The following is a 21,146-nucleotide window of genomic DNA, read 5'->3' on the forward strand; positions in this document are numbered from 1 at the left end:
TGGGCACATACACACACTATCTATAGAAATGAACAGTGCATATAAACATTTCTTTAAAAATCCTATTTCAGAAAATGTGTTTATTTGCACTCTAACCAGAAATTCAATAAAACAACCCGCAATGAATCCTTAATTGCTATAATATGTAAATATTGATCTGCGGCTGTTAATAACCATTTTGTATTACCGTGGCTCACAATATCTCAGAATGTAAGGAACATTCTAATTGAAACCCTTCATTCTAAGGCGTGTTAACACTTGATCACACTACAAATTCAAAACCGAATGGGCGAACAAATTCACTTTAAGTGCTTTCGGAATATGACGCTTAAAATGAGAACAGTGTTTGACACTCACCATACAAAATATATGTCCCCAGTGGTTTGAGGAGACTGAGGCCTTTTCCTGTATGTTCTCCACATAAACAATCCAGAACGATATCTACTCCATCGGGCGTTATTCTGAAATACACGAAAATAAACAGTTTCACTGGGCATGTAACGTCTCACAGCTTTTTCCTGTTCTGCTTTTCTATACACAAAGAAAGACAATGTAAAAGGCATCAACTGCTTGCAAACCTGTTGAAAAAGTATTTAAGTATACACATGTAAGGATTAACTGCACATTAAAAAAAAATGTTTTTTTTAGTTTTAAATAACGCGAAATCCAAAGGTATCAGAGCACTATACATGAGCACCAGTTGCGTTATAGACTGACGCTTTCATGTTGTTAGGCACGGGGAGATTAAGTGATTTGCCCAGAATCACAGGATGTTGGGCGTCGCTGCCGAGACTCGAACCCAGTATAGTTGCAGAGAATTGTGAATTTTTACCACACATTCCCCTACTCAAGTTGATGGTACTGTTGTGGACTGTGTAGAACGATTTTATTTTCAGGACAAGTACCAACATGTTAGTTTTTATGCTTAAACCCATTTGAGGCTGACGTGTCTATGGGTGGTATGTAGGTGATATGCATCACTGTGCATGGTGTAGGTTTTACCTACTAGAAGAGCAGAGAGCATCTCAGAGACCGAATTAGAGTGCTTTCACTTTATTTTAGGAAAGTTTATTCTACAGCGACGTATTTTGCCTTTTGTCACCTTCAGGTAACTTGAGGAGGGCAATATAAGACAATGCTTCGATTCACTATATTTTTTGGCAGCTTCGCGGTGCTTCTTTCAGAGAGAGAACATTCTTTCCGGGCCCTTCAGGTGCACCTCTTGATATAAATAATGTAATAGCAACCTGCATGAAATGTTGGGAGCTGGAGAGCCAATCTGGATGCTTCCTTGGTGGGCTCTACCAATTGATATACACCTGTGGCTGCCAGCTCCATGCTCTCTAACATACATTGTCCATCTGTACACGCTATCCTATTAGCCGACTCCTCTTGCTTGCGCTGGCCTACCCCATACCCTTCAGCTCAATGGATACCTGTTTTTGCCTGTCGGTAATCAGAGCAAGATCCTGTGATGGGAGGATATGCTGTCAATCACTGAGTGTAATGTCTGGTTGGTGGCACAGCAGGCCGACCAACTCACATAGTATCACCTTGGGTCTCATGGACATCACACAGTGAAATAGATGACATGCTGACACCCCTGCACTGTGTGAGTTTTCAGCCCATCTTGAGAGGCTTTGGACAGCAAGTATCCATTATGGGTTTTTACACCACCCCAGGGCATTGGAAGCAATCTTAGCACACATTTGTGTTATTTTCGGGGTTGGGGGAGGAGTGGGAGAAGGACGGGGGCAGAAGGGCCTCAAAGATAGTTCTTAATATAAAGTCCACCCCATCCTGACGTGGTGAAAACATTTTTTAAGTTGGTAGGTGTAGCACCGTGAATAAAATGTCTCCCTGGGCCCAGCAAGGAACCTTGGAGAACCAGCAGGACCTGGTTGTCTCATTTACCAAATGGTTACCGCTTTCAGTGTGATGTGCCTATCTGTTCTGATCACTAGATTTGGGAGGCCCATCTCTAGGCAGAGTTTTACCTGACATGCTTCGTTAGACATACAGGTCACCAAAATAGGTGAACTAGGGAATGGAATTGAATACAAAAGTGGGAACCACCTGTGGACAATGTTTAACGGGGTCCAGTGTACCTGTCCAGTCAACTAAATCGCAAAAGAGTACAAAGTTCCCCCGGGGAAAAGAACAACTAAGAGGTATGTGTGTGTATGGGAGTAGAGAAGAAGCAGGGAACAGAATGTTCCCTTGTTAGAACTAGAAGACCTCACACACCCAGAAAACTAGGTGTCATGCTTCATCATTGGTCTCCTGCTCCTCGTCAGACTGGCGCTGCAATGTCCGACGGGCGCCGTAGGCACTCTTTGTTGGAGTTCTTTTGTTCCAGCCAATGGTTGAGTGCGTGAGAGGGGTCTGGTGAAGGTGTAGTCGTGAGGGAATAGTGAGATTAAAAGAAGGTGGGTCAGTCCACAAGGGTCTTTATTCACGTGGCTGACTCCCTTAGTTAAAAGGGGTGGGAGGGGAGATAGGGACTGTGAGGGGCACAGTGGACTAACTCAAAAGGAGAGAGATACAACCTCACTGGGTCAATCAGAGGGCAGATCAAGTGGTCCCCGCCAGAGCAGGACCACTTGGTCTGCCCCCTGATTGACCCAGTGAGGTTGTATCTCTCTCCTTTATTTTATTGTGTTTTTTCACTGTGTAGTACCAAGCACCCGAGGTCCTGAAGAATTGCCAGTTGGGCAAGAAACATGTCGACCTATTTAGAGGGTTGAGTTAGTCCACTGTGCGCCTCACAGTCCCTATCTCCCCTCCCACCCCTTTTAACTAAGGGAGTCAGCCATGTGAATAAAGACCCTTGTGAACTGACCCACCTTCTTTTAATCTCACTATTCCCTCACGACTACACATACACACCTGAGATGCTTTGCAGACAAGAACTGGCACATGTTTCTGCAATCATGGCACCAAGAAGATTGACAAGGGCAGGTCACCCATCCCCTTTAGCCCCATGCCTGCCACTTTAAGAAATTTGCGCTCTTTATGCCCCTCCACTGTCGCTTCCTGCCTTATTACAGAGGTGTAGTGTACACAAGATCTCAAGCATTTGTGTAAAAACCCCGAAAGAGATAATATTCCTAAACTTCAGTGTGGAAAGCATAATAAACACTAAGAAAGCCATAACTCCTGCAGAAACCTTTCACCATAATGGCATTATTTCTAGGAATATACAGCCCGATTCATCATTGTCCCGTTTTGAGAGTCCTTAATAGCGATTATTAAGGAATCGCTATTAAGGACTTGCAAAACGGGATTCATGTAGGAATCGCAAAATAAATTGTGATTCCTACACATTCCTTATTTGCGATTAGCAAATTGCTAATCGCAAATAAGGAATAACTCCCCATTCATTCCTATGAGCCTAAAGGCCCATAGGAATGAATGGGGAGTTATTCCTTATTTGCGATTAACAATTTGCTAATTGCAAATAAGGATGCGATTCCAAGGGTGCTAGGGGTGTCCAAAGGACACCCTGTAGCTCCCCTGAAATGTAAATTTAGACTTATGTTGCGCACACACATGTCCAAAGGACTTGTGTGTGTGTAACATACAACTGAGAAAAATGCACAAAAGTGCATTTTTCTCAGTTTTCGCTATTTACCACGAAGTCAGACTTCGTGGTAAATAGCGGCAAAAAGTAGCGAAATCACAAGTTATTAATGGTTCATGAATAGCATTTAAGGAATCTCAAATTGAGATTCCTTAAATGCGATCGCAATTTGAAAAATCGCAAGTTTTTGCGATTTTTCAAATTGCGAGTTCATGACCCATTGATGAATTCCAAATGCCATTTTTGCGGGTGCAAACAGCCGAATTCTGCGATTCGCACAGTTTGCGTTCGCAAAAATGCTTCATGAATCTAGCTGTAGGTCTCTATATTCAGAGGGGACGTTCCTCCACTGGTTCCTTTTGAGCCATTTAAAGCTGCAGTTCTTAAATCTGCAGGTAATCCATTTCTACTCCCTCGATTCCGCATGACCTATTGTTTGCCACAGAGCTGGACACAATTAGGGTCCTTACAGTTTAGAGAAACTGTTTAAGGTTTATTCACCAGATGGATCCTTGAGATATTCTAGCTCTTTCTTTTTGTTTCATATACATATTTCCTCTCCAATTTCACCCACCTTCGAAATGTTGGTGAACTTAGAGAGGAAGCTCCTCTGCAAAAGCTGGAGGAAGGAAATTAGCAAACAAATTCCTTCTGAAACTTTGATCCACATCAAACCGCATGCTAGTTCTGAAAAATCTCAAAACCTAGTTCTTTAATCAGAACTAGATCTTCAACAACTCTTTGCTGTTCTCCCTTTACACTTCTGGTTTCCATTGGCTCAGATCCTAGGGCCTAACTCTTTTTGAGCACTTGTTTGCACTTTACAAATCACAATTACAATTTTCTGAGAAAAGGCAAATCACAGTGGTCAAAGAAGGAAGCCTTGGCGGAACTCTGAGAATTGATAAGCATTTCAGAGCATGGATTGCCCACTACCCAAAAAGTAACTTTTGCAGGATTTTTCTCCTACAGAAAACATATTTTTTGTGGAATTTTTTCAGTCACTATTTTAAAACAATTCACCTACAGCTAGATTCATGAAGCATTTTTGCGGGCGCAAACGGTGCGAATCGCAGAATTCGGCCGTTTGCGCCCGCAAAAATGGCATTTGGAATTCATCAATGGGTCATGAACTCGCAATTGGAAAAATCGCAAAAAATTGCGATTTTTCAAATTGCGATCGCATTTAAGGAATCTCAATTTGAGATTCCTTAAATGCTATTCATGAACCATTAATAATTTGCGATTTCTCGATTTTTTTCCGCTATTTACCGCGAAGTCTGACTTCGTGGTAAATAGCGAAAGCTGAGAAAAATGCACTTTTGTGCATTTTTCTCAGTTGTATGTTACACACACATATGTCCTTTGGACATGTGTGTGCGCAACATAAGTCTAAATTTACATTTCAGAGGTGCTACAGGGTGTCCTTTGGACACCCCTAGCACCCTTGAAATCGCATCCTTATTTGCGATTAGCAAATTGCTAATCGCAAATAAGGAATAACTCCCCATTCATTCCTATGGGGAGTTATTCCTTATTTGCGATTAGCAATTTGCTAATCGCAAATAAGGAATGTGTAGGAATTGCAATTTATTTAGCGATTCCTACATGAATCCCGTTTTGCAAGTCCTTAATAGCGATTCCTTAATAATCGCTATTAAGGACTCGCAAAACGGGACAATGATGAATCGGGCTGCTAGTTCTTAAAGATTGGTAAATTGGCAAGGTTAAAAAAAAATCACAAAGTTAGTAAAGCACAATTTACCAAATGTGACCACATCTTGCATGTTTATATTGATCACCTTTGTAGTACAAGTCGCAATCAGTAAACGTTATTTACTCCATTGTTTTATTTGTTTCCTTATTGTGACGATAAGTTGATGCTTTTAACTATGCTAAAATAAAGTTATAACAATTATTTCATTATGAGATAAATGAAAACAAACATATGTTTGAGGCCCTTTTTCTGTCAAATTATGCATATTATCAGTGCAACGTCTTGTGTTTATGTACAGCAGTGGAACCTGGAGCAGCAGCAGCCTAGATCCCTTAGGCCAGGGACAACTGATTAGTGGTAAGGGTGTTCTGTGAGATATTGCTGTGGCAGGAATATGTAAGTGTGATGTATGTAATAGGTGTACTACGTGCATCTTTGTATACTGATGAAGTATTTGTATCTATTTCTAGGTCTATATAAAAGCCAAAACGAATCTGCCAGATTTAGGATGCACCTTGAAATGTGATTTTCCACACAATAAATTCATTTTCAATATTTTCTTTATCCTGTCAGCATTCTAAATCAATTGTACTACTGAATATCGACAGGAAGAATAGCGTGGTATTGCAATATCGAGGGTCCAAATATTGAAAGGTAAATACATAGAAGGAAGTATAGATTCACTATTCCTTACTCCACATCCATGTGCCTTGAAGATATATGTACTACATAGGTAACTATATGCGGAGTTAGGCATAGAAAATCTACACTTTCTCACCTCCTGATATAATTTCTTTTAGTTGGTTTTGTAAGTTTATCTAACAAAATAAGCTAATGGAAAACCACCAAATGAAAATTTTCAATTCATAATGCCTAGATTTTGGTTTTAGACCATATTGTATATTGCAGCTGAGAAGTAATTTAACACTATAGACTGATCTTAAATATCCATTTTCATTCAAAAAGCTAAGGCCATGTGGTCTAGGGAAACTGAATTGCATGAAGATGGCTCATGTTTCAAAGGAACAGAGCAAGGTATTTTTGTAGTCAGGCTCCCAATAAGTGGGATTTGGGATTCCTGCTGGTTCTGACGAATTAGGAATTAAAAGGCACTCAGAGATATCACTCTCCTGGATGTTTTCTTCTCTCTGATGTTTCCCTTGCTTAAATCAGATCAAAAGTCAGGAAGAAAATGGACTGCAAATGAGGAATAACATGCAGGGATAAAAGCAGACGCACTGATTCCCACAACTATTCATCAAAGTCAATGGCAGCCTCACAGTAGGCAGTTATTTCACCATCTCAATCGCATATGGCCTCTTGGTCCTTCTGCTGCCATACGTATAAAATACCATTGCTCAGTGCATATGGCAACACAATTCTGAAAAAGGGCCACTCCACCGCTGGTCTACAAGCCCCATCACAATACAATCTGAATCTCACAGTATCACTGCAACAGTGTGGACTAAATGCTTGAATTTCTTATATCAATGTGGTTGGTGGAGTCTCCAGCTGATTTAATTTCCACCTGGAACAGATTGCACTGGTAACAGTGCATTTATGCACTGATGTTTATAATTTACATAGATTGCACTGGCATTTGCACCACCACATATGCAAAAAATATACTTTCCTCTACGATTAATGCAAAAGTTATGCTTTGCCACAGTCCTGTTTCAAATGTCAGTGCAAAACTGCACACCAATATTGGAAGCTACAAAATAACAAAATATTGGTGGATTATACCTCTACAAGTGGAACCTATGCTGTGTGGCTCTTTAAGTACATTATGTTTTTCAGAATATGGTTCTGGTTTGATCTATTGCTTTACTTATACTGTCAGGAATTTACTTACAGAGTAAAGTTAAAGATCAAGGCATTGTACAAAAATGATGACGTGAATTAACCTGCTATAATCGTAGTGGAGAATGTGTAGAACGGGAAAGTGGTGGCTCAAGTAGAAATGTACAGATCACGATATAATACTGATCCATACAATATTGAAACAGAAAAATATCAGAAATTAAATATTGATCACAAAATTATTGACTTCCTATACTTCACTAGTTCAAACAAAAAGATTATTGGGTCCAATTAGTCCTTAAACACAGAGAATTTTCAATGTATACAATCTCATATAAAACATATGTAATAAAATCTAACATAACGTTCATATATACAGAGTTCATTAATTGTTCCACCTTTCTGTTTAAAATGCCATTTATCATATAAATATCTAAAAGAAAGATTTCAATTCTATATGCGTTTAAGAATTTTTTTACTTATTGGATAAACTTCCCAATAGCACATGCTATATCCAAATTGTGCAGTTCAATTAAAAGATCTACTGCTTGCGAACAATTCTTAATATCATACTTGATAAAAATTTGCATACACACATTTTCCATACATACAGGACCTTCAGGCAGTCCAATAAAATGTGAAAAATGTTGCATGTAGTGCCCAGATTACAGGTGCACTTCCCTCTAGAATCAATCATAGCTCTTTTACCCTGTTATTAGCATAACACAGGTTAATACCAATCCTTAACCTTAGTACTTCTCTTATAATCCAACGACTGGAGAATACATCTACATATGGGAACTGTTGTTCATTTTGCCATGAGTTAGCCATGAAGCGTACAGATTATTTCCACATGAGATATTGTTGTTTGAAATCTCGAGTAATTTCTACCCCCAATGCCCTAAGTTCCCTCTTATCTACCTCAATTTCTAAATTTTGTGGGCACAGCTTGACCCTCACAACTCTACAGGCCTTAGTTATGGTTTCCTTCATACACTTTGCCCACTTCAACTCACTCTGAAATATCTCATTTCCCATAGCCCAGGTGAGGCGAGAATCTTAATAGCGGAAAACATGCCATTATATCCCATGATACCATTTCGATCTCCAATCTTACCGCCTAGTCCATTGAAGACCTGGGTAATGATAATACTTTTTTCAAACATTTCCCTTCTTCAGCGGCCCACCTATTTTTACCACTTAAATATAACAATTCTGCTTCCTATTGTACCTGTGATGGTATCATGGCTATGTAAGCTTTTAGAGCCGGTCTGTCAGACTTTTCTCCATAATCTTTATAAAAAAAATTCAGACCACTAACAGAAGCAAGGGCCTTTAATCTTAATGCATCCAGGTGAATATGCCATATTAGGTTTTTCTCAAACCACTTCCCTAGGTATGCTTCACTATATCGAAAACAAAATATTGGATAACAAATATAGTTACCTGTAAATGAAAATATATTGTGTCATAATTATTGAATCACACAGTATTGATGACAATAATATTGCCAAAATACCTAAATAATCACAAATAAATAAATAAAAAATACTTTTAACATAAAACAGTTACTTAAAATAGAAATAAAATGTTTTAATCACATAATTAAATTAAACAAAAATCTATTACATTTACTTTTCACCCTCCAAAAAATTACAAAATTCATAGCAATACAACCCCCCAAAAATATCAGCATAAAATAAAATCATTTAAACTACCTTCTAAATATGAATAAAATGAATAAATATATATATATATATATATATATATATATATATATATCTGCAAATACCTCGCAGCAGCGCTTCCTCAGTGAAACACGAGGCAAGGACCAACTTTTTTCAGCATCTTGTTTATTTAGCCATTAGACAGGTAGTCATAACGCGTTTCGGCCGTCCCAGCGGCCTTGGACACATATATATATATATATATATATATATATATATATATATATATATATATATTAAAAAGTATCAGACTAAGTAGTATACATCAAAATAATACCTATATTAATGTTTCCCCTAGATCGACCAAGTAAATAAAAAAAATTAAACTAACTAATGAAATAAAACTATAAAATACTTTAACCAATAAAATCAAACAAACAATTAAATCAACAATATAAAAGCCACACTAATTTAAGCAACTAACTACTTCAAAAACAAGAAATACTCCAAGACCTGGAAACTGCCAGATTTCCTCATCAAACCATTACAGAAAAAATAAATACATTTCAACAACTACCTAACCAAGTAAGTAAAAGTCACATCTAAACTAAAATGTAATTGCTATTACACATAAAAACATTAAATAACAAATAATTAATAAAATACTATCCAACTTTTGTCTTTTAACAAAGTCTTCCTGAACGAAAAACTCACACCTAGCCACAGCGATAAACTGCGTAAAAATAAAAACTATCCAAAACCATCATAGAGATATAAGAAAGGAAGTGCAGCTAAAGTAATACAAAAATATAAACTCACCCAAATAGTGAGCAAAACTTAACCTAACCCCAACGTTTACAAACTAACGACAAATTAACATTTAAAGTGAAACTTACATTTTTTTATCCACCATAAAAGAAAACACCTGCTCCACATTAGAACACCCCAATGGAAAGGCTGCAATATCGTGTCAAACATCTGTAAACAACATACATGTAATTAAACCAAATAGAAGTGATTGCATAATTTTAAATGTAAATATTAAATACACAATAGTTATAATATTTTATATACTCTAGTATTACACTGCTTTCAGATACAATGTCAGAAACTCCAAAGTCTATCACGTTGCAGGAAGGAAAGTAGTTACTAAATCACATAGGCTATACCTACAGTCAAAAAAAAGCATCAATAGAAACTATTAATTGGTAATGTACTAAATATTATTCTAATGCATGGTATGGGAGGGTAACTACAAAATATGATACTGCAATTCATATAAGAGAGAACAACCACCCCCAAATGTAACAGAAATAAAATACCCAAAGTCCCTGGACTCATAGCCAAGATATACACATACCTGAACACTTAACAATGACACATTTTCTTTTACCTGACAACCTAAATAATGAAAAACAAATTGTAATATTCTCAACAGCAGAAATCGTTCTAAAACTGAGACAATGTGAAACATGGATAAAGGATAGAACCTGCAAAATGTGTCCTAAACCATTTCGCTCAGATATACACCATACATCGGGATATATCAAAACACAAACATCCCTTTTATATATGCTCTACTCTCAAATAAATAAAGCAACATTTACTACCAGCTCCTAAACCATATCAAACACAAACCAAATAATTGCTACCCCCAATAAATAATCAAAGACTTTGAGACAGCCATGATTCAAACCATTCTAAAAAATGTACCCTCAAATAGCCAAACAAGGCTGTGACTATAATTTTTATCCAATTACTTGGAGGCACCTCCTAAAATCTGCAATAAGCTTAGAATATTCTATAAATAGCCAATTTGCCTTTGAAATTAAAAAAAGGTTAGCACTAGCCTATGTTCCTGTCACAAAAGTATCCAACCACTAAAATGTACTGATAGAAACCCTTTTCTACCAACAAAATTGAGGCAAACTCAGCCCCATAATGGACTACTTCGAAAACACTTGGGTTGGCAGACTGCATCACTCAGAACTTACTGTTTTGTACCTGCAGATCTTTCTCTTTATTCACGTAATTGAAAAATTAATAATCCACCAAAGAATGGAAAAATATTGTCCAAACAACCCCAAAAAAATTTGAAGGTGAAACAAATCCAATACAAATCTATTGAAGAAATCCAAATTAAATAGGAACCATAATAAACTCAAAGAAGTGTTTAAGAAAAAATAGACTCCAGGAAAACGAAAAAAAGGAAATCAAATGAAAAAGCAATGGTTTATGATACACCAAAAATGATTTCCTCAGGAAAAAAAAGAAAAGTGCCAAAACATACAAAATAAATCAAAAACCCACCCACAAAACACATTACACTCCCACAAGTACATATACATAACAGTTAATTATCAAAATATAACTAACATAACTTCAGTTAACATAACAAAGCAACACATTACTAAAATATTCAAAACTAATGAAAAGCAGTAACACTAATATATTTAATTATACATAAAACCCACAATAAACACTATAACTTCCTTCCAGACATCCACCTAACCCCCTTCCTCAAAACCCCAACAAAAGTCCTTAAAATAGGACTTATCTGTTCTGACAAAAAGCAGCATCTTACCGTGACCTAGTTCTGAGAAAATAGACTAAAACAACACATATAGATTACAAAATAGCAGGAAGCGGCAAAAATTGGCAGCTAAATTAAACAAAAAAAAGACTATACCCTCATTGAAACAAATGGGAAATATTGTAGATATGTTGATTGAATGCATGGATTTAAAAAAAATTAATCATGTGAATCGTACAAAATGAGGTGATAAAATGTAAAAAAATGATCTAAATATAAATTAAATATTAGTAAGAAATATATACAATTATTCAATATATATACATAAATGTCGAACATATGTATATGAAACAAAATAAAAATGTAAAAAAATGTAAAACAATGAAAAACAAAAGTTGAAAATGTACAACACAGAATAGCATGTAAATATAATTTCATTATTTTACTAATAAAAAACAAATATTTAGATGAAACCCAATGTATATATATATATACATATATGAATGCAAACACACATATATACACACACACATTACCTACTGGCGGTCGCCAGTAGGTATATATAGTTAGGATTTTTTCTCTTTGGCGTTTGTGGACGGAATTGGCTGACATTTTCAGGAAAATGGAACATTTTGTTTCTGAGCAGCCCCTGACAATTTGGGGGGGTTTCATCAAGGTGGGGCCGAGAAAAAAGGGGGGTCCCAAAACGCGTTTTTCCCATGTTAATTTCCATAGGGCGGTTGGCCTCACTTTTAGCTTGAACGGCTGAATGGATTTGTACGAAACTTGGCAAAATTGTAGGGACTGTTAGCCCGATGTGCCTTTGCTAGGTCTCAATATATGTGCTCCAGTGGATTTTGAGTAATTTAGGTTCAAAAAAAGATATATATCTGGGCGGAGCCTAACCACACATCTGATCTGATTGGCTGTCAGCACTTCATCCAAGAAGTGTTGGCAGCCATCTTGGGACCAATATACATGATAGCACCTCATTAAAAAGCATTGTAGTTAATAGAGGGTTTTAGGACTTTAGTTACATTATAAATCATTTGTTGATGGTACCATACTCGTTTTAGGAATTGTGGTGGGTTCTAAGGTGATTTTACCATGTGAAAAAACCTTCTGCTGTGATATCATGAATATTGTTTGAAAGAAAACTAATATCTCATGATTTTCCCACAGTGGTTTGGAAGGGGATCTATAAGCTAAACTGAAAGCATATTTTCTGTAAATTCACATTATCTTTCTCAGTCATGTGAAAATGAAGTCTGACATTCTCAGTAAAACATGTACATCCAACAAGGACAGAGACTGTCAGTTGATTCCTTTGTGTTCTACTGCAGCCTCCTAGAGTGTTCTAAAGAACAACTAGAGCGCTAACAGTCCTACTTATTACAAAGGTATGGCACACCTGAAGCCATCTTGATTGGAATAAAGTGGTAACTCTTAAAACATTTAATTTAAAAAGAAACAACATGAGGGGGTATATTTTGCCATAGAAAGTATGATTAGTGCTGCAGAATGAAAAATTAGGGCACATTTTGAGTGACTTCTCAAACCCTTTTCTATTTCATTAAAACATTCTGACATGCAGTCTCCCAAAATGGCCACCAGAGACAAAAGAGCCCAAATGTAGCCCAAATATCACCCAGATGTAGCCCAAGTATAGCCCAATGACAGAATGTCCCAGAGTGTTCTAAAGAACAACTAGAGCGCTAACAGTCCTACTTATTACAAAGGTATGGCACACCTGAAGCCATCTTGATTGGAATAAAGTGGTAACTCTTAAAACATGTAATTTAAAAAGAAACAACATGAGGGGGTATATTTTGCCATAGAAAGTATGATTAGTGCTGCAGAATGAAAAATTAGGGCACATTTTGAGTGACTTCTCAAATCCTTTTCTATTTCATTAAAACATTCTGACATGCAGTCTCCCAAAATGGCCACCAGAGACAAAAGAGCCAAAATGTAGCCCAAATATCACCCAGATGTAGCCCAAGTATAGCCCAATGACAGAATGTCCCAGAGTGTTCTAAAGAACAACTAGAGCGCTAACAGTCCTACTTATTACAAAGGTATAGCACACCTGGAGCCATCGTGATGGGAATAAAGTGGTAACTCTTAAAACATTTAATTTAAAAAGGAACAAAATGAGGGGGTATATTTTGCCATATGAATTATGATTAGTGCTGCAGAAAGAAAAATTAGGGCACATTTTGAGTGACTTCTCAAACCCTCTTCAATTTCATTAAAAAATTCTGACATACAGTCTCCCAAGATGGCCACCAGAGACAAAAGAGCCTAAATGTAGCCCAAATATCACCCAGATGTACCCCAAGTATAGCCCAATGACAGAATGTCCCAGAGTGTTCTAAAGAACAACTAGAGCGCTAACAGTCTTACTTATGACAAAAGTATGGCACACCAGAAGCCATCTTGATTGGAATGAAGTGGTAAGTCTGAAAACACTCAATTTAAAAAGGAACAACATGAGGGGGTTAATTTTGCCATAGAAAGTATGATTAGTGCTTCAGAAAGAAAAATTAGGGATCATTTTGAGTGACTTCTCAAATCCTCTTCCATTTCATTAAAAAAATTCTGACATGCAGACTGAAACATGCACTTTGAATACCAGCAGCAGACGTCCCTGGTGAGCAGTAGCTTTACTACAGTGATCTAATGTGCAACTAGAGTGCTAACATTCAGAATTTATGGCAAATGTGTGACACATCTGAATGCCTTCTTGATGGAACCAAAGTAAACAAGCATTGAAAATGCAATAGATCTCGCCCTCGTTTAAGTTAAAGCCATTCTGTTTGTAATGAGGTGGCTTTTTAGCTTTGCTTTTATTAGTGTTTTTTCAACTTTCATGTAAATAACATGCATCCGTATGCATATAAGTATATGTATGCATGCATTTATGTTTGTATTTATATAGATATACAGATAATATATGTTTATATATGTATGTATATATATATATTCACTGAAAAAACCATAGGTTATAGACCATATATAGTTAGGAATTAGCATTTACAAAACCTTGAAAATTCGCTGAAAAAACCATAGGTTATAGACCATATATAGTTAGGAATTAGCATTTACAAAACCTTGAACATTCACTGAAAAAACCATAGGTTATAGACAATATATAGTTAGGAATTCGCATTTACAAAACCTTATTTTACTCACACAAAACCATTGAAATGCCATATATAGTTAGTTGCACTAACTATATATCGCGCACCCGCAATCCACTGCTGATGATGTCACATATTACATCATTCATGACATGGTCAGTGACATCACTGATGACATCACTGATGACATCTCAAATGACATCACTGATGACATCACTGATGACAACATCCAGTGACTGTATGTTTCTGTAAAGTTAAAATATGTCTTACATATTGAAGAATGAGTGGATGTATAAGTGTCTGGATGAAGGATTTAGTAGGTGCATGACTGACTGTATGAGTGAGTGATTAAATGTGTCTCACTGAGTGCATGGGTTAGTGACTAAACTGTCTTAATTTGTGCATGATTATGTCTGTTGCTCTGTAAACTGTTGCATGTGTTGATAAGTGGCTATATGAGTAACTATATGGGTTATTGATTGGTTGCCCAAGTATTTGTATGGGAGACTGAGTGTGTGTGTGGGTGGCTGGGAGGTGTATGACTCTGTGCATAGATGTGTGAGCAGTTGATTCACTAGATGTATGGTTTCAAAAGTGCATGTGGAAACAGCTGTATGGGCGGTTGACTGTGTGCATGAGTGTATTGGTGAGTGAATGGATATCTCAGTGCTACATGTCAAAGTAAGTACATATGTAAAACACAGTACATGTGAGAGTTGACATATATAAATAACTGTGCATAAGAGCCAGTGAATGTGTGAGTGGCTGTATGGATCATTGTGAACTTGTATCAGGGATTGTATAAGAGAGTAAACATGTGTTAGTATATGTTTGAATAAGTAAAGTTTGTATAACTGTATAGTTGAGGAAATGGAGGTGTGATTGATTCTTTGCATGACTGACTAGGTGTGTGAGTAACTCCATGGATGAGTGACAGTCTGTGAGTGTCTGTTTACACTGATTGTATCTAAGGTTATATTAGAGTCTGAAGAGGTTCATCGTATTATCACATGAATGATATCATCAGTGATGTGATCAGTAATGTCAAATGAGATGTCATCAGTGATGTCATCAGTGATGTCATTTGAGATGTCATCAGTGATGTCATTTGAGATGTCATCAGTGATGTCATCAGTGATGTCACTGACCATGTCATGAATGATGTAATATGTGACATCATCAGCAGTGGATTGCGGGTGCGCGATATATAGTTAGTGCAACTAACTATATATGGAATTTCAATGGTTTTGTGTGAGTAAAATAAGGTTTTGTAAATGCGAATTCCTAACTATATATGGTCTATAACCTATGGTTTTTTCAGTGAATGTTCAAGGTTTTGTAAATGCTAATTCCTAACTATATATAGTCTATAACCTATGGTTTTTTCAGTGAATATATATATATATATATATATATATATATATATATATATATATTTTATATATATATACATATATATATATACATATATATCACTTTCACCACTGTATCCATGGACTTCCCTTCCATGTGAAAGAGCAGGGAGAAAACCCAAATTCAGTGCTCAGTCAGTGTCTTTATTAGAAGCCTTCAATCCACCACAACCGCCATGACGCTTTTTGGCATACCACGGCCTTGATCACATGACACGCTCTTGGAGTCACATTACCATTTAAAGTGCTTAGTGCCTGCACACGTGATTTCTACTTTCTAATAGACAGAGAAGAAATTAGTATCTTGACCCTTTGTATGAGTGCAAATCAGCAATACATTAATAAATCCAATCGTAAAATCATCTTATCACAATAAATATTTAAATGAAACAATTCCATGTAGAATACATAAAAATGTTAAAATATTCAATTAGAAAATGAGACATGACATTCATATGCTAATTTTTACATATGATCTGATAATATCTGTATAATACATCGTGGGTCCCCACATACCTATTTCCATGTACTTATTTAATTTGATATGGAATATGGTCTATCAAATGAATCATTTGTATATCCAATGTCATGCAAATTTGGTACTTTTTTATTTTTTTAGGACTCAATACACTTTATAGATGTTTCTGGCCCCTGTGAGCCAGTATTGCATCATACCCTGTCCATTAAATTGCTCAGTGATTCTAAAGTGCATAAAGTGTAAACTCGCTAGAAATATGTCCATTGGGATTCTAGGGTCCCATTACGATCACGGGCAGATCGCCACCGCCGGCTGGACGGCTCGATCCGCCAGCCATCAACAGCCCATTTACCCATTAGCATGGCGGTGGGTACTGCGGCGGAGTCCTCCCGCCATCGTAATGGGGCCCTTAGTGTCTAGTTCCAGGATATATTTCATTTCTAGATGTCAGAGTTTGGCCTCCCGGTTGCCCCCTGTTCTTGATACTGTGATGGAATCAATAAAGGAGTATTTAAGCTTTCTAAGTTGTTTTCATGCATCTCCTTAAAATATCTTGCAACCGGATAGGTTTGGTCAGACTTGGTTATTGCTCTCATGTGTTGCAGTATTCTCTTGTTGGCCTGCAATTTAGTGCTGCCCACACACTGCAACCCACAATAACATTCCAATACATACACCTCATATTCTGTGCAGCAGGTAAAGAATTTTGTGATTTTTATGGGGTCCTCCCTGAAATGGGATATTGTGAGATGTTCTGCTGATCCCTTACCTGCAGGCCCGACAGTTGTTACACTTGACAAGCCCCTTGCGTGCTGTTAGCCAGTTAGTAGTCGGTTTCAACTCTGGGCTGCTACTTACCAACTCATCACGCATGGATTTTGATTTTCTAAACCTGATGTATGAATTTTTTGGTAATCCTTTGCCAATTATCGAATTACTACGTATACAGGCTAGTTCTTATTGAACATCTTACGCAATGCATTTTGTTGTCTACTGTACGTATCAGTCTTGTGTGTGATCCTGTTTCCTCCTTGTCTCTGCTTGTTTTGGTGCTATTTTACCTAGCATCACTGTCCTGTCTTGATGATTCGCTTTTGTAATGGCTATGTCAACAGTACTTTCTTTGTAGCCTCTCTCCATAAACCTGGCCTTACTTGATTGTTGTGCAGAGATCAAACCAGCCTTAGTACTACATACACATCGAATCCTCAGCATTTCCCGTTAAGGGATACTATGTATGAGATGCTGGGGATGATGGCTAGTAACATGTAATATGCTGTTGCCTCCTGTGGTTTTACAGTGAATCCTAGTTTCAATTTTTTGATTTTTATTAAACACTTCCACGTCAAGAAAGCATACTTCTTGGCTACTAATTGTGGCGGTAAAGTGAAGATTAATGTTGTTATTATTGAGTTCCTTCACAAACTCCTAAACCATAGCCTCAGTTCCATGCCATATCACGAATAAATCACCAATATATCGTAACCACGCTTTGACGTAGCTGTCAACTGTTTCTTTGTGTACTCTATTTAGAACCATCTCCTCCCACCACCCCATGTAGAGGCAAGAGTAGCTTGGGGAAAACATACCCCCATAGCCACCCCTCTTACTTGTTGCTGGTTCTGAAACAGAAAATAGCTATTTTCAAGACAGTACATTATTATTGCAACCAACATTTTGTTATGATGGAAGAAATGTAATGGTCTAGATTGCAAATAGTGTTCAACTACCTTGATCCCATCTTTATGATGGATGCTTGTATATAAAGACGTTAAATCTAGACACATCAGTAAATTGTCGGACTCCCACTGACAAGTGTTCAAATATCTTAGGAAATCTCCTGTATCCTGGATAAAGGACAGTAGCTGTCTAACAAAGTTTTGTGGGAAGAAGTCTATGTATTTCAATGAGCTTTCCAAAAGACTTCCCCTTGCCGAGAATATTGGCCTGCCAGGTGGTGTTGTTGCATATTTATGCAGTTTAGGTATAAAGTATATGACCAGCATGAGGGGACGTTCATTTCTTAAGAATTGAAATCTTCCATGCTTAGTAATCCTGCACTTCGCCATGTGTTCAATTTGGAGTATTTTTAGTGTGAAAAAAAATATATATACATATATATATATATTCACTAAAAAAACAAAGGTTAAAGGGTCATTATAGTTAGCATACAAAATTGAAAACACCTTAGAAATTCTCTAAAAAAAATAAAGGTTACAGGGATGTTACAGTAAGGGTCCGATTTTACACATACAGAACCATAAAAATTCAGCAGTTATACTAAATATTAAATATAACTCGTGCCCCCACAATGCACTGCTTATGACCTCACATATTACATCACTCATGACATGGTCAGTGACATCACTAATGACATCTCAAATGACATCACTGATGATTTCAGTGATGACATCATCCATTGACTGTAAGTGTTTTTATAAAGTTTATGAGTGTTAAATATATACACCAAGGTGTATTGGTGAATCAGTGGGATTATGAGTGACTGTATGGATGACTCAGTGGGTGTGACTTACTGTATAAGTGAGTGATTAGGTGTCTCAGTGAATGTAGGGATGAGTGAATGGTTGTGTGAATGTGTGTATCTGTCTGTCAGTGAATGTCGAAGTAGGTATATGAGTATGTTAATGGGTACTTGAATGGCTATATGGGTGATTGATTGGTTGTCTGATTACCCCTATGGTTGTCTGGGTGTATGTGTTTGGGGGTGAGGAGGTGTGTGACTGCCTGTATGGATGAGGGAAGGGGTGAGTCAGAGGCTATATGGGGTACTGTTATGGGTGTGAAAAGTTGCATGGGTGAGTGACTGTATGACTGTGTCAGTGATTGAGTGTATGTGTCAGTATGGGTGAGTAAGTGAGTATATGAAAGGCAGTATAGATGAATGACTGTATGCGTGAGTGAGTGAGTGAATGTGAAAGTGGCTGTGTGGATGAGTGCATGCTTCTGTCAGTGACTGTATAGCTGAGTGAGTTTGTGTTACTATTTGTATGAGTAAGTAAGGGTGTGTGTGTTTAACTGTTTGGGTGAGTAAGTGGCTGTGTGAGTGACTGTATGGTGAGTGTCTAGGTGTGTGAGTAGTTCTATGGATGACTTACTCAGTGTGTGAGTCCATGTATCAGTGTATGAGTGGATATGTCAATGGCTGTATTTGTTAGGGAGTGGGTGTATGAGGGGTAGTAAGGGTGCTGAAGTGGATGTGTGTGTAGCTCATTGAATCAGTGAGTGGGTGTAAGTACTGGTATGGAACTAAGAATGGGTTTGTGAATGGTTGTGTGAGAGTGGCGCTGGGTGTATAAAATATTCTATAGGGGTGTGAGTGGGTACAACAGATATGTTGTGGATGATGTTATCACTGATGTCATCAGTGATGTAATTTGAGATGTCATCAGTGATGTCATTGACCATGTCATGAGTGATGTAATATGTGGGGTCATAAGCAGTGCATTGCAGGGGCATAGTGATTTTGTAAGGTTTTTTTAATTAGCTGTCACGTTTACAGAGTGGTGGAGAAAGGGGCCTGGGCCTCTAACCAGCTCTCAGTAATTCCACTGCGTAGGACTTACATAGAGGTACCAGGAGGGCTTCTTGGCCCCCAAGGTCCATCTGGAGCCAAGGGGACTTCATCCCCCAATTAGTAGTGCACCAGGAGGCACATTTCCAGAGTGGTAGAGAAAGGGGGCAGGCCATTTCTCTTTTTTACAATGTATTTTATTTTGAGGGTTTTAAAGGGGGGGGCGGCCATTTTTGTTGTTTTTTTACTGAAAAGGGGAAAGGGTGCCAAAAGGCCTTTCTCCCGGGCCATTTTTAGCCCTGGGGGCCCCATCCCCTGGGGCATTGCCATCTCCTTTGGGACCACAGGGAGCCTGAAGGTGCCACGGTCCCGGCATCCTCACCGCTCCTGCGGGAGCCGGAATTGCTTTTAACCCCCAGGGAGCTTCTAAGATGTAGCTCACTAGGAGTAGAAAACAAAGTGTGCTTGCTTTCATTAAGTGAGAGCAAAGTGCTCTTGCTTGTTCAAATCTAGCACATATGTTTGCTATGGGATGGCAGGAGCGGTGCTCCCACCATACCATAGCAAACTGCAGTGTGTGTATGCAACATGTGCCCCCTCTGTGCATGTACCCCCAGTTCGAATACTTCATGGACTTCACAGTCCAGCCTTGCTGGAACTTCCTTTGACGTTCCCACTGCCGTGACTATTTTATAGGCACCACTATGGGAACACCAAAGAAACTGCACACCAGTGACTAAAAATGGCATAATACGGCGGGCGGTTCTCATGCAGATTTGGCAGTGTGGCTGCAGGGCGGTTCCACTTCCATGCCGTCAAACTCGTAATTGTGCCCCAAAAGGGTCGCATTTACTATTTCAACTTCAAATCCAACCATACTGGGGGAAGGTGTTGGAAAATAAAGGGGTGACATTTACTATTCTCACTCCAATCTATACCAGTTTGAGGAAGGTATTGGACACTAAAGGGGGTACATTTACTATTCCTACTCCAATGTGAACCAATTTGGGGTGGGCATTGGACTTTGAAGGGATATTTACTATTCCCACTCCAATCCATATTGGGGGAGTGTGTTGGACACAACAGCAGTGTCATTTACTTGTCTTACCCCAATCTATACCAACTTGAGGAAGGTGTTGTACACTAAAGACATGTAATTTACTATTCCCACTCCAATCTAAACCATTTTGGGGAAGGTGCAGAAAACTAAAGGGGTGACATTTACTATTCCCACTCCAATCCAACCATATTGGTCAAAGGTGTTGGACACTTTAGTAT

At 37.9% G+C, this 21,146-nt stretch overlaps 1 protein-coding gene across 1 annotated transcript in view; it reads right to left on the reverse strand.

The window, feature by feature from the left end:
* Window positions 1-21,146, reverse strand: part of VAT1L (vesicle amine transport 1 like) — a 1,074,333-nt gene that overhangs the window by 482,756 nt on the left and 570,431 nt on the right. Inside the window, exon 5 of the mRNA XM_086945100.1 lies at window positions 358-461. Coding sequence (XP_086801226.1) covers window positions 358-461 — 104 coding nt within the window. The remainder of the gene's footprint in view (window positions 1-357; window positions 462-21,146) is intronic.

Source organism: Lissotriton vulgaris, chromosome 12, assembly GCF_964263255.1.
Source record: "Lissotriton vulgaris chromosome 12, aLisVul1.2, whole genome shotgun sequence".
Lineage (NCBI taxonomy): Eukaryota > Metazoa > Chordata > Amphibia > Caudata > Salamandridae > Lissotriton > Lissotriton vulgaris.